The sequence below is a fragment of the Schistocerca serialis genome, chromosome 2 (assembly GCF_023864345.2).
Source record: "Schistocerca serialis cubense isolate TAMUIC-IGC-003099 chromosome 2, iqSchSeri2.2, whole genome shotgun sequence".
NCBI classification, from domain to species: Eukaryota; Metazoa; Arthropoda; class Insecta; order Orthoptera; family Acrididae; genus Schistocerca; species Schistocerca serialis.
Window position 1 is genome coordinate 723,482,556 of NC_064639.1, and position 15,710 is coordinate 723,498,265.

Genomic DNA, 15,710 nt, shown 5'->3' on the forward strand with positions numbered 1-15,710 from the left:
CTATAGATTTGCTGCAGCAGAACGTAAACAGAAAATACGACTGTACGTTCTTTTCGCGTTTTCTGCTATATTACGTAATGAGAAATGAAACCTTTAATGGTACACTTAAACGGCACACTAATACACTTATTTACCACGTAATCAGTACTAATCTATGTGTTTTATAATCTAAAATAACTTATCTTTACGAGAACACCAAACCTCGCGCTAGTCGCTTGGCTGCAGCTAACAGCGGGAGGAGTCCTTCCACCAGGTAATACTTGTTGTTCGAAACAGTGGAGGAGCCTTCGTTAGCAGGTAAGATTACAAGGTTCTGATCAGTTTTGAGGTGATGGATTGCAGCTCTTTCCACTGATGTAAGGTTAGTTTACATGTTGAGGCATTTGGGAATCCTGGTGAGGCAAGGTTCAAGGTTAAGAAATTCTGGAATGTTAGGAAGGAGTGATTTGGGGGATAGTTGGGGTGGGTGACTGTTGGATGGAGGAGTGTACTGAATCAGGCAGGTTTCAACATTGTTCATTGGTTGAAACACAGGTAGAAGAGCTACCAGAGTACATTATTACTGTTCTTTTTTAGTGTTGCTACCAGGCCTGGTAGGATAGATAAGGGTCATGAACAGTGTAAGATGTCGAGAAACAATTGTGAGGGACATGGAGATGCCACATACTCATGTTAGACAGTGTTAACACCTGACAGAGCTTGAAAGGGTCCTCATTGTGTGTCTTTATTTTGCTGGCTGGTTGAATTGTGCAAAAAAAAAAAAGCAACTATGGCCTGATGTTGGATTGCATGGGAATGTGGGGACAGGCACATTTGTCGTCAAGTTCTTGGTCACCCACATTTGACTACCACAACCATTTTTCAACAGGATAATGCTTGTGCACGCAGGGCACAGTTCTCTGTGGACTAGTTGTGTAATGTTGAGGTACTCCTGTGGCCAGCAACCTGATAGAACACATGTGGGAGCAGCTCCATCCCACTGCAAGTATCCAGAATATCAAAGACAAGTAACTGCAGTTGTGGGGCAGCTTGATTCAGGAGAGAATATGACGACTTCATTACACCCTTCACAACCAAATTAGTGCATGCATGTAGCCCAGAGAGTGTGCATTGCCACATCGATAAGTGGCCCATACAGTTGAGTTCTCTTTAAATTTGACTCAATAGTGTATTCACTGAAATATCATCATATACCTTCTCACTTAACCTATGAAGTTTAATTTTGTGTCCTCCGTACCTTTTCTTTTTTCTTTTTGCTAGGCAGTATAAAATAATGATAGCTATGATGAAGTCAGATTTGTGTAATCTGCATATAGATACAAATAACTGCTCAAATGTTGTAAGATTCTTTGGGCTGTATTTGCTACTGAGGCCCTAATACACTAATCAGCACAATGGTTTACTTAATTCAAGCTTTATGTTGTTTGTGGACTGCATGAAGAATGTGAAGTCAATTAATGTTTGAAACAAATCACTCATGAGCAAGTTTTTGTTTGTCAGAAGGAGAAATGAGTATAGGAAAACAGTTCTTAATAAAAGGGTATACAATTTTTAGGAAATATATTTATTTCTACAATGTCTGAGAAACTTTAAAAATATAATCTTCACAACATGTAGCAAACAAATTGTCACATACAATACAGTTGAACACGGAGGAACATATGGCCATATTCTGGTATATAACATATGCAGGGGAATTATAGTGTGAAGCTAAGTAAGACACAACATTCAGAAAGGTGATATAATGTACAACATGGACAGCAGATTCACTCAGTTTCTGTGTTCTTAAAATGTAAACAAAAGATATGAAATCAGATGAAGAGTAGAAATGGAAAATATTTTAAGTGCCATTTTTTCACAAAATGGTTTTTCAGTGTTAGCATTCTTGGTTATCTGTTACATGTTCCTAGATTTGAGATAGATGCCAAACCATTCAGGGACTTCAGGCCAAACTGTGCTGGAGTTCCTAAGTTTAATACATGTTGTTTCTTCCAAAGAAAAAGAACAGAAAACACCCACTGTTAATAATGCTATTTATTTAGACAAAGAGTGTCATTACCAGTTTCAAAGTGACAGGTTCACCTTCAGACAGCTGTTCACATTTATATTACATCTGATGTTGTTTACAGTTGTCATCGGAAGAAACAACCAGCAACTAATGTAATATAAACATGAACACTCGTCTGAAGATAGAACTTGTTAGCACTATTTGTGTAAATAAATAGCATTATTAACAATGGTTGGGTGATGTTTTCTTCTTTGCAGGAAGAAACTTGTGCAAACTGTGTTTTGACAGTGAGAATCATTCAGTTTCCTGGTATGGCACTTAAAATGTTCTTAATAAAGTATTATTTTTTAATTTGTCTAATTTTTTGCTGTGATATGATGAACATATAATTCTGATTTATCATAATACCGTATCAGTTATGTACATTGCTTTTTTCACTCTCCTGGAAAATGTCAGGTTTGACACAACAGTTTCCTTTTCCACTCTTCAATTACAAAAGTGTGTACAGCATTTTTCTCACTCTAATTTGGTGCAGGTCTTTGAGAAGAGATGTATGTTTTAAACTAACAGGAAATTTCATCTCTAAAGTTGTTTAGCGCAGCCTAAGAAATGAATTATGAAAAATTAAATATAATGAGATAATCCAAGTAACAGAAATTCATATGTAAAACACACAATGTGGTCACATTGATAACACACAGCTGACTGAACTGACCCTATTTCTGTGAGCATTAAATCAAGTGAAAAACAAAAAATAACTGTACAATTCAGGTACCCAAATCATAATAAAAAGAAAAATAAATCTGTAGAATTACCGTACACTGAAGACACTAATATTTTTTTTAATTTACTGCTTCATCAGAGAAGATACAAAATTTAATGCAATGAAGAATTTCAAAAATTTAAGTTTGTTTGTAAGCATTTAAACAAGAAATTAATGAATCAACTGCACACGGAAGTATTGAACACAGCCAATGTTCCAAAACACACATAACAGAGGAAATAACATCTTATATTACATTTTATCACAGTACTTCTTTAATATTTACAAACAATTTATATAACATAGTTCAATGTATCCTCAAAACCATGATTGAGGACATGTACAGAAACGTTTGGTTGGTATGCTGAGCTGTTATCAGCAATTATTTTAGAATTGTGTAAGTGATGAAAAGTGCTCTGTCTCCAATCAGTTTTTTTATACACACATGTGAGTAAGTTGGATGAAAGTAAAATGAAGAAGACTGAAGATAGAGTATGTCACCTTTCTTACACTGCTCTTTCAGTCAAGGAACTCAATTGAAAAGTGTTCCCAGCTTCTCCTCGTACAGAGCTATAATAAGCATTATTGCACCACCGACAGCAATACCCAAAATATGAATGATAAGATCCTTGATGGTAGGAGGGTCTTCACAGCTGGAATTCATTTCCGGCAACTGCAACAATAAACACACACATTTGTTACACATGAAAGGAGACAGATTTGAAGACAGCATAACCTTACTGTGCAAGAATTCAGAGATGGTATTTACTTATGATCTCAGTGCAACTGATTACGCACTGCATAAAATGGACACAAAAATTTGGCAGAATACCCAAAGGCACACCATTAATGGCATTTACTTTCTTGGTGACATGATTTTTTTCGGTCATAATAAGCATGAAAATAGCAGAAGTTGTGAGTGTTAGCAAAACTGTCATGTCCATTGTTCCTTAAATCAAGGCAGTACCACAAAAGTTAACTCTTGTGATATTCATATTTTAGTTTGAGTAGCATGAGAAGGATATATCCCATAAAAATTATGTAAATTATGTTTCATACTTGATTATGATCTAATACTGTGTGTACTCAAAACCAAACACTGATGATCATTAAAACCTCTTTGTTCAGATGGAAAAATGTTCTTTTTTCGTCTGAATAAGTTTATGTCAGAGAATTTAAGTACCTCTCTGTATAACCTATCGTAGTAAGACATGAAACATTGGGCAGAAAATTATACCTAGGACCTCGGCTTTGGACCCAGCAAACCTGTGAAATGCTTCACTATCTTCCTTTAGTCTCACCTGATGATGATCTCAAACATTACAATAGTCAATAATGGGTTGCATAAGTCCAGTCTCCTGTATAGGTGTAGTAAGCTCTCCCAGAGTTCTCCTGATGCACTAAAGCTTCCAGTTTGCCTTTCCTACTTTTGACACTATGTGCTTGTTACACTTTAACTTGCTTTGCAGCATTACACCTTGGTATTTAATTAATGTGACTGAATCAATCAGCAGATGATTAATTCTGTCTTCAAAGCATTACAGGAATGTTTGTCTTACTTATTTGAACCATCTTACATCTACCCACATATGATGCAAGCTGCCATTCATCATGGGAAATAGAACTTTAGTCAAGTGACCCAGAATCCCCTACAGTCATTCAAAATGACTTTCTCTGTACAGAACAAAATCATTATTGAACAGACTCATTGTTACTCATCCTATTTGACAAGCTGTTTATCTGTGTGGAGAACAAGAGTGGCACTATCGCACTGGGACAATGCTGACATTACCTTTTGCTCTGAAGAACACGTCCTTTCCAGGAGAATGTACTGGTTTCTATTCGTGTAATCAAAAACTCATGGAGCCAGTCACTTTGAGAAGCTGTTCTGCATGCTTGAAGCTTTTATAAAATTGTACTGTGTGATACAGTGTTGAACCCTTTCCAGAAATATGGCATCTCCCCTTGACCTGCATTCGTAGTGTGCAGGATGTTTTGTGATGTGTCCAAAAAAAGAGTGTCTTCTGCATGAGCAGTGCTTCCTATATCCATGGTGATTTATCGACAAAAGCTTTTCTCCTCCAGAAAACTCATTCTGTTTAAGATTAGACTATGCTTGAGGATCCTGCAACAAACTGACATTGAGTGTTTTAAATATGTAATTTTTCATACATTCTTCTGATGATATTATATATGGGATAAGCTGTGGTTTTTTTTCAGCTGCTTGGAACTGTTCACTTCATGGAAGTTTTGTAAGAAATGCAAACTCAGAAAGGGACCAATGCCAAACAGTACTACCATCACAAGACTGAATGTCACTCGATTTGCATTGCGAGCATGGGATGCAGTAAGGAATGTATATAAGTTGAACAGAAATGAATGGAGAATCATTCTAATGGCACAGATCACAAATGGGGGAAATTCACTGACATAAGTAACTATGGCAATGGCCAGTTTGTAATGGCCAGCACCTGGAAATGAGCATATGAGAAATGGTGAAGCTGGTCCACTGTTCATTTGGTATCAAAGCAGGAGAGGTGGGATGAGAGGCAGATCTGATGAAAGAGTACAATGGCAATGCAGGTTCAAGTGTTTTGGAGCTCACAGTTTAGCATATGTTTTTGAACATGGGGTAACCACAGAAGATGACCCCTATGTGTTTGCATGTTGATCCAATGTCATCGTCAGATATGATTGCAATGGGCATTGGATCATGAAGAGTGGACTGTGAATCAATGGAAACATGTTGCCTTGTCAAGTGAATCACGTTTCTTGCTACACAAAGCTAATACTCTTGTCTGGATAGGCTATCATCCACCTGAACTGCCACTCAAAAAATGCATCCACCACAAGTGGAGCAGCCCATGGGAGGATATTCACCTGAGCTTCCATGGAACCTGTGGTAGTAATCAAAGGCAACACAATAGCTGTGAACTATATGAACATTACAGCAGACTGTGTGCACTACTAGATGCTCTATACCTTCATCGACGGTGACAGTATCTTCCAGTACAATAACTATCCATGTCACAAGACCAGAATCATGCTACAGTGGTTGGACGGACGTGATAGTGAACTTACACTGATGGCTTGGGCACCAAATTTGCCAGACTTGAGCTTGATGGACGCATGTGGGCCACTATCAGGGCCAGTTTCAGGCCCTCAAACTGTCGGCCTGTTTAATGGGAATTACACGACCTGTGCAGAGACATTTGGTACTGCATACTTGAGGAAACCTACCAGGACCTGTAGAATCCATGCCAGCAGAATCACTTCTGTATTGTGTTTCAAAAGTGAACAAACATGCTGTTAAGGATATGGTCATAATATTTTGGCTCATCATGTAGCTCTGCTTATAGAAGGTTGCCTGTCTGAATTTTAGTACCCCTTTTCTGAACTACAGTTACAACAATCTGTTTCATCAGCATGTTCTGAATACTATTGAACCAAGATGCATCTTTCCTATCCTTAATAAAATTAGTCAGTACACAGTTGTCCAGAGCGCAATGTATGATAAGTTAAAACTTTTCCCAGAGATTCTCAGTGTCCATCACATTTGAGCTAAGTGATGCACATTCATTTTTAAGTCAGATGTTAATGCAAGCTTATCTGCTCTGCCAAGTGAAATGAATCTCTCCTAGCTTTCTAAATGGATTTATTGCATTTTTTAATTACTGGAGCTATAAAACTGAAGTTGCCAATCCCTGTATCATTACTGCCACTGCTAAAAATGTAAGGTCTGTTTGTAGTCGCTGGTGCTCAGATGTTTAGGCCGTCTATTTCTTAAAGCCAATATTTGAAGAAAACCTACAAAATTACATTGCAGTTCTAGTTATCATTTCCACTGCTAGTGAATGTGTAGACACCCCAGTCTGTACTCTATAAATTAAAAGACGACAATTCCTCCTCCTCCGCTACCACCACTACCACAAACTAGTGATGAATGTAAAGTAACTTTAAAAGTTAAACTATGAAATGACACATGCACAGCTGTGACTTTGACATATTATTATTGTATTATCTTCTGATTGTCAGCTTCATTCTGATGTTTTGTTTCATGGAGTTCTGGAAAAGATGAAAAATAGTGAAAAACTGACACTTCAGAATGAATATTCTACTTCGATGGTAAATTGAAAATATTGTATCAATGAAATCCGCTGAAAAGCTTGTGTTTGGAAATGACTTTGGCTTTTTTTAAAGCAGATTCATTCATATGGTATAAAATATATATTCAAGATGCTGTGCAAATTGGGTGTTGAACCATTTACATTCAAGAGTTCTTTCTTTACTGGTGATTCTTTATGTTTCTTGTGAACAAAAGTTGAATGCAAGAAGGCAGTGGTAGTGCCTATAGACTATGACAGGGCATGTTAAATCATAGAATTAGCAGATTATGCCAATCAGAAAAAAAACTATAAAACTGTAAGAAACAATTCAATATTTGTTTCATAACACATACTGTAGTCACTAATTGAACCTGAACTGTATGCTGCCAGTAGAAATCAAAAATTTGTGCTTGAATGGTATTTCTCTATTGTTATGGGGATTAAGCCAAAGAAAAGTGCCAGTAATTATTAGTACCTGTCAATATAGGTTCCATACTGTAATCTCTTTGGTATAACATTTTTTTCAGTTTTGAGCCAGGAGAGGATAAAGTACCAAATATGGAGACAAACTGCATGCGATATTCCCACTTTGTAATTTTAATTTTATTCCTGTAAGAGGCAGAACTCAACTCAAGCCCTGCAAAGTTGGTGGTACAATACCACACTTCCTAAAAGAACTGTTTGCTGGACTGGAACTCAAATCTGGACCCTTTGACACATACAAATTAATTCATTAAAGGATATCTCACATTTCAAGACTGGAGTCAAAATGTGATGGAAGACTGTATGAAAAGAACTTAATTTATGGTATTTATGTCCATTTGCTCCACCAGTTGTGTAAGTTTTGCCAAAACAATTATCATTTTTATCATTACAGCCTGCCGCCGTGTTCCTATCAATTTTCTCCTACATTGTTTCTTTCTTTTTTCTAACTGCTGTTTTCAGCTTACTCTAATAGCTTAGCTATCACAGTGCTGTGAAGCATTTAATGGAGTATTATAAATATATTAAAAAACCCTTATGTGTTATTTCTATCTAAGTTACTTCTAAAAGTAATACTTACAAGATCTACTAAAGCTATATACAGGAATGAACCAGCAGTGGCAGAGTATATCCACATGGCAGCATCCTCATATTCACCCACCCAAAGTCCACACGCCATGCCCAAAAAGCTAAGCACTGAAGAAAGAATATTGTAAACCACTGCACGACGAATGCTCATGCCTGACTGCAGTAGCACTGCAAAATCACCTGCAATGAGAAAGACTTTTTGAAGTTAAGCACAATACACTGAAATGACAACACACTAATCAGACAAATATGAACTTTCTATGACAGAAGTTGTACCATGAGAAAGAAATTAAAAGATGCTTAAAGTCATTTAAAATCTCTTTAGAATGTCTCTCTAATTGTTTTATTTTGTCAGCAAATTTTGAGGTTTGATGATTTACAGAAAAGAAAAACTGGAAACTAGTTTCTCAGTTTACAATAACAATACGAGTTTTTCTGTAGGAATATGTTTGCATATTTGCTTGTAGGAGCTTAAGTACACAGCCAGCTTTCATCATCAGTAGAAATATAGGCCTCACCATGCTCTATAGTAACTTAAAAAAGATCAAAAAGAGCTCCGAGGTGTCCCGTAAATTTGTAATAAAGGATGAATCTCTGCAGACAAGCTCAGGAGATGTATATTACCAGGACAGAGTTGAGTACTGACATTTCTAGCCAAGCTTCAGCTTTGTGCTGCTACAGAACAGTCACAGAGAAAGCAGCTGTGACTACAGTTTCATTGATAATGAACTTAAAGCACTATTTGCATTTTAATGAGGGACTCATGCTGTGCATTGCTCATGCCACAGGCTTGCCAACATGTGTTGAAAGCATGTTTTTACACTTTGCAGAAAACGATAAATAAATTGCCATGGATCTCCTCCACTTAATATGGGAGATAGGACCATTGTAGACTCATGGACAAGTAATTTTTCTCATCTTCAGAGCTTATATGACTCTGCATCCAAGTAGTTACATAAGTGATTCACTGACTAAGTGCATGCGATGATCTTCGAACAGATGTCAACTCACCTTGCCTAGGCTTGAGGATTTAGTGTGTTCCTTAGTCAATTCCCACATAAGTTCAGGAGATGTCAGTCTATCATTAATGATGTCCTCATTCATATATATGTGTGTGTGTGTGTGTGTGTGTGTGTGTGTGTGTGTGTGTGTGTGTGTGTGTGTGTGTGTGTGTGAGAGAGAGACAAAGGCTTTAATGTCTGAAAGCTATGATTGTGTGAATCTTTTTATTGTGCCTATCGTGACTCAGCATCTCCGCTATATGGTGAGTAGCAACTTTCTTTCTATCGTATTGTTACATTCCATCCTGGATTTTCCATTGTTTGATTAAGAAATTAACTCTGACAGATTTATTCTATTTCATGTTATGGTTTTCTACTATTTATGTTTCTTATGCAGCTAATATTTCTCCATCATACTTTTTTTTTTTTTTTTGTAAGCTTTTGCTTTACTGTTAATAATTCCAAAAGCTACTGACAAATGTGAACATACTACTACTGGCAGAAGTTGAGAAATATCACTACAAACCAATGATGATGCCTGTGATGGCTCAGTTACAGAGGCTCTTACAAATTTATGGATATCACTTTCCTGAAAGAAGAAGGTGAACACTTACCCAATTCGTGAGGCAATTCATGAAAGAAAACAGCTATTGCAGTAGCCAAGCCTGCAGCTGTGCTTCCGGCAAATGCTGTTCCAATGGCAAGACCATCAGTTAGATTGTGTAGTCCGTCACCCACAATCACTACCCATGCTACAGATGAAACATCATGGTCATGGCTGCCAGCTATGCTGGTGGACAGTCCATGGCTGTGAGTGTGCTTTCGGCTGAAGCTGTTTTTTCTCTCTGGGCCCTGCATGATGATGCCAACCTCCAGATTGCTTCCAGTCTCTGCAATGGTCAAAATGTTCTCAGTTACCACTTTTTTATACTTGCTGTATTTCTATCACAGTTACAATTTTTGTGCTTGGTGACCCTGTAATTTTGCGGTGAGGCTTGGTAAGTGCACTCTCCTTTCTCATCTCAAAAGTTTAACTGCACGAAGCAAACATGAAAGACAATTACATTTAATTGTTTTACATAATGAATCTTGGCTTCTCAGACCTTTCGACTTCAACTGAAATGTTTGATTCCGTATACATTTTGGTGTGACTTAATTTTTTTACTTAAATTATATATATATTCAACATTTAAAGATAATTTTGCATGTAATTTATCACCAAAACACTATTTTTCTGATAACTTAATTTTATTTCATATCAGTCCATTTAGCAAAATTGATCTTGAACCGTGAAAATGAGTTACACAACTGTTAAATGAGTCAAAAACCACTTTAAGTGAAACTAATATTATTATGCTTTAGTTTTCTTTAATTTTTCTATCATAATTCAACTGACAATTGTACGAAGACAGGAAGCTGATAAGTTTGCATCTAATAAAAATTTGCAACCTTTGTTATTAGGCACATAAATCTTCACATAAATAATTATTTACAGGAAAAATTTTATTAATTATACCTGAAAAGTAATTTCAATTAAGATAGTCATAAGAAAATTCATTTGAACTACATCTTGTTCTAGAAGGATGTGGAAGCTATGTACAAAATACTTACAAAAATTTTAGGCACTAAAGCGCCATAACAGTTTCAGTTGTTGTCGAGATTGGTCAATGCAACTATCAAGTTTTTTATGTTGTATTGAAATGTTGCACAATGCACTTACTTAATGAGTGATGTTGTAGAAAGTGTCAAAAATTTATGAATAAATGCTAATGATGTCAAAAAGCAACAATATTCCAGCAAATTGTACTGAAACAAATATCTTGGGACTACTAAATGACAAGCATAAAAAGGAACCTACACATTAGACAATGAGACAACCATAGCAAGATAAGTAACATTTATCTGCTAGTATAATGTTTCCGCACTTACGAAATTATGTAGACATTGACAACACTAGAATAGTTAGTTCAAAGTAGGATAATTACTTTCTGTACATCTACAAACATTTTTTGATAGTAGGGGATATGTAGCATTATACTTATGAAGCAAAGTTTCAAATTAAATTATTGACAGCAAATTTTGTAGTTGATGAAGCCATGATGAGCCAAGGATGCACCTTCCATTTTTTATAGTATCAACTGAAATGGAGAATGGATGGGTTCCTAGAGTACTGCCTGTCAGACTGCTTTCTTATAAGCTCAGTTTATGAATACCAAGTACTGGAGGATAATAATGAAGCAAATCTCACTCACATTCAACAGTCAATATGTCTAAAACATTGACAGGCTGAGAACAAAGCTACATCTACTTTACTGGGAAAGAACATTGGACATTGTCTTTTTGGAATACAACACAAAGGTGTTTGTCCCTGCAGTTTCCATGAGGAATTATCTAGAAACACTTAAAGGTGTTTGTTTCTGCAGTTTCCAGGAGGACTAATCTGAAAATACTTGCGGTGCACAATATCATCATTCAGCAGTTATGGTTTTCAAAACAACATGCTGAGATCTGTAATCGACAACACTATCATTCAGTGCAAAGTTGTACATCTCTCCATTCAAATAAACAACAACTGTGCAGAAAGGTGACTATTATTACATTATTATCTATGTTCATGGGCCCACTGGTCTGAGAGATCTGTTACTTCAGAGAAGTTCATCTTCTATAAAATATTGCTTCAAAGTATATCTCCAGATAGCAGATACCATCATCATTGATGCATCAGCAGGGTCATACCCAAGGTGCACACAGAGATGTGCAAAAACTAAGCGGAGAGGGGAAGAGGGGGTTAAAAAATAAAGACGATTGAAGAATTAGCTAGGAGAGTTACGTTCCTCTGTTCTGCCTTTGAGAAGAAGTCTTTCCCTTGGCCTGAGATTGTAAACACACACTCTTGTCATCCCATCCAAGATGCATCATAAAGAAATGACTACTGATGTCGATACTTGACATCGGTCATATGTCAAAAGTGCACTTGGTTCATACTGCTGCCTACACAGTAAGCTCATGTTCAAAAACAGAGTTTTTGCTATTACTTTGCTACAGCATTCAAGAATCTCAAAGGCTGGTGAGGTGATGTTGAAGCAAATATGCCATCTGACCGAAGACTTCTGATTTTAGAAGATTTCTGCCATCTAAGGATTGAAGTGAAACTGTTTAACCTAGAGTGCTTTAAAGTATTTAATGGGAATGGGAAAAAGATCACATATGTAACACATCATTTCATCTCACTTTCTTTTATGTCAGGAACACTCTTAATAAGAGCTCAGTGTCTTATTTTGAAACATATACGGGAGATTTTGGTACCAAATGTAGCAGAAAGATTGAGACAGTTAACAAAATAGCGTCCTTCAAATTCCAGTAGAAGGAGCTGATGAAGAGCACTGATACAGCTCCATTTAGATATTTTGAAAGTTCACCTGGCTACCTTTTCCAAACATTTCAATTTTGTTTTCATTACAGTTGTAATCACATCTCCCATGATAGTGTGTTCCGTGATATAGTTTGTTGGCAGACTGAAGAACAAACGGTGCTCATGGGAAAAGTGGCCTTTTGTGGATGAATGACGTATTTGCTGTACAAGATGACAAAAAATCAGTTTCTCATCCAGCAACGCATAGCAGCATGTGGTGATTTGCCTAAATTTTTCTGATGTGTGTTTATTGTGTTAGCTTCATTCGTTACTAATTTCTGTATTGTGTGTAATATTAAAACATTTAGTGGAAAATATACACTTCCATGCATGTCTGGACACTGCCTCGCCATTCGTTTAAAAGGGAGAAGGGCCCAGTATAATATTATGAAACATACTGTAATTGTTCCTTGTGATGTATTTGGGTGCAGAGTGAGGACTCTGCTGCTCTCTCATCAGATTACTGACAGACTATATATTTCATTATTTTTCTCTTTGTTTGCAATTCCAATATGCATCTTTCTTTATTCATGACCAAGTTTCAATTTTAAAATGGTTCTACTGCTACACTGATATTTTTTATATTTCATTTTTGATCTGTTAATTGTACTTAATTTTAATTGTATTATAACAACTTCCTGTCCTGGTCTCAAAATTGTTGTGTTAAACTGTTCCATTTTATTGTTGAAGTTTATGTTCATTAGAAGTGAACAGTACAATGTCAGCTACAAAATGCCTGTGATTCAGATATGTGCCGTTAGAATACACTGTCTCATTTACACAGTTTATGTATTCTTTAGAGCTGTTACAAATAGTTCTGATGATATGAAATTTTCTTCTCTGACCCCCTTCATTTATGAATAGCCTGCTATTCTTATAAAGTATAATGGTAATCTATTTTCATTATTATTAATTTTTAAATTTATCATTTAGGATAAGGAAAAGGCTTGCCACTATTGGTACTCTTTTATCGGCTGCAGATATTTTTCAATACCTATTTCAGGATTATTTTCAGTACCTATTTCAGGAAATATGACACTTATAGCCACACATAAACAATGTGTGCTAATGCATAACACACGTTAAACAAGTAGAATACAAAATATGAAGGTCAAAAATGGGTAACAACATCAAGATGTGATAATGAATAACAGACGTTACACAAGTAGAATACAAAATATGGAGGCCAAAAATGGATAACAATATCATTTGACACAGAGAACAATTTGTCTACCGCTAGGGAAAATGGAAACATTTCTAGATGTCTTTCTTACATTCACAGCACTAGATATGCACCTGGTGGTCAAAGTTGGAATTAATTTTTTTCCAGCATAAATCGATTCTGCATTAACTCATTAGAATATATGCACACTCTCACTGCCATACTCTCCCATTCCTTTCCCCATCCTATATTCTTTAAGAACTTTATAACAATAATGGAAATTCCTGGTTGGAGCAATATGTAAAATAAGGGAAAGACAACCACTCACCTATAGTGGATTCATGTGTGGAGCACAGTAACACACAACAGAAAACAGCATTCACACTTGCTTTCAAGCACTAGCTCTTTTTCCTGGTATAGTACACACATTCACATACACAGCCACTCAAATGCATACTCCCATGGCCAAGGGCAGCAAAAGTACACATATTCACTCACACAACCATGGGAGTGTGCATTTGGGTGTCCGTGTGGTTGTGTGTATGAATGTGTGTACTGTTGCTGGAAAAGACCTAGTTCTTATTTAAAGCAAATGTGCATGCTGTTGTCTATTATGTGTTACTGTGCTCCATGCATTGATCCGCTGTAGGTGAGGAGTTGCCCTTTGGTTGCCTTTCCCTTACTTTAAGAATTTTATTTCTTTTTTTATATTTAATGATAACATTTCAGACTCTAATGGATATCATGTCCTCATCAATCTGCCACCTGTTTTACTGATTCATCAACGTTTGTTTATTTTTTCATCTCACCGTGCAAAATGTGCATATAAACTAGTTAATTTTCTCTTGCTTTTATTATCAGAATATTAATTTTGTGACTCTGTTATTCACTGTAGCTCACTCTTACTCCAATTTCTTAATGTATTGCTCCATTTGTCAGGGATGTGTGTGTATATTCCTTCTCCTATCCTTCCTCTTCCCTATTCACCTTACCGAGTAGTTGCAGCCAAAGGTTCCAATAACAGGAAAACCTAACTCCAAAAATTTTTGCAAGGAAGGAAACAAATTGAAAAATTACTTTAGAAATCCAATGTTTGGAATCTGACCACTACACCTGGAAGTATTTATTGTTTTATTTAACTGACAGATATGGTAAGAGATAAGCAGAATAATGAAACAGCAGGAAGTGAAAAACTGTTAGTATAAACTTTCCCCTTTTTGTATCACAATTGGACTTATTTTCCCAAAAATGTAGAGCAGTGTCATTGGTTGATGGACCTGTTTACACTTGTCACAGGTAATTGAGAGAGACTCAATTAGCAATGGCTAACAAAAAACAAGGTGTTGAATTTGCATTTGGCTTCATGTCTTCTACTTCACTACAGCATTAAGCTGATATTGGAGAAGGTGACATAAAGAAAATATATTCCAAAATTTCTTTACCTCATCCTATTTGTCAACACACACAGAAACATTAAAAAAGTGGTGAAAAATATTCTACAAAAATATGAACTGATCTAAGTTATATTTTCACTATTAACTGAATATTCATCAGTGACATGAGTTAACAGGTTACTGATAGCTTTCACTTGTAAGAGGTCTGTTCAGAAAATCCCGAAACTTTGTCCACAAAATTTTTCTATGGTTACCTTTTACTTTTTGTGCATGGTCTCCTTCAAAATACTCTCCTCCACAATTGATACCCCACTCTCAACACCGTTTCTTCTACCAGAAGCAGTCTTGGTATGCCTCTGGCTGGATTGCGTTAAGCACTGTCTTAATTTTCTTTTATCTTGTCTATCGCTGCAAATCTTCATCTTTTCAGTGGGGTTTTCAACTTTGGAAAAAAAAGAAAGCTTGCAGGGGTCAGGGTCAGGTCTTGAGGTATGGAAGATGAAGCAGCTCAGTGATTTCATTTTTGTGCAATAATCAAGTACCGACAGGGATGAATTTTCAGGTGCATTTTCATGATGCAAGAGCCGTGAATTGTCTTGCTACATTTCAGGCAGTTTCCTTTTCATGTTTTCTTGCAGTCATCATAACATGTCCTGATAGTACTATCGATTCACAGTTTGTCCCTGTGTCATGAATTCATAATGAACTAATATTTCAAAGTCAAAGAAAACTATCAGTATTACTTTGACATTTGACCTGACCTGACAAGCTTTTTTGGTCTTGGAGAAATTTT

The 15,710-nt window shown here is 36.2% G+C and overlaps 1 protein-coding gene across 1 annotated transcript in view; it reads right to left on the bottom strand.

Annotated features, from left to right (window-relative positions):
• Positions 1-1,565: 1,565 nt before the first annotated feature.
• The window catches only part of LOC126457920 (zinc transporter ZIP10), a 304,826-nt gene continuing 290,681 nt past the window's right edge, over positions 1,566-15,710 (bottom strand). Inside the window, exons 8-10 of the mRNA XM_050094614.1 lie at positions 9,564-9,839; positions 7,941-8,128; positions 1,566-3,444 (exon numbers count right to left, since the gene is read on the bottom strand). Coding sequence (XP_049950571.1) covers positions 3,304-3,444; positions 7,941-8,128; positions 9,564-9,839 — 605 coding nt within the window. The 3' untranslated portion in view covers positions 1,566-3,303. The remainder of the gene's footprint in view (positions 3,445-7,940; positions 8,129-9,563; positions 9,840-15,710) is intronic.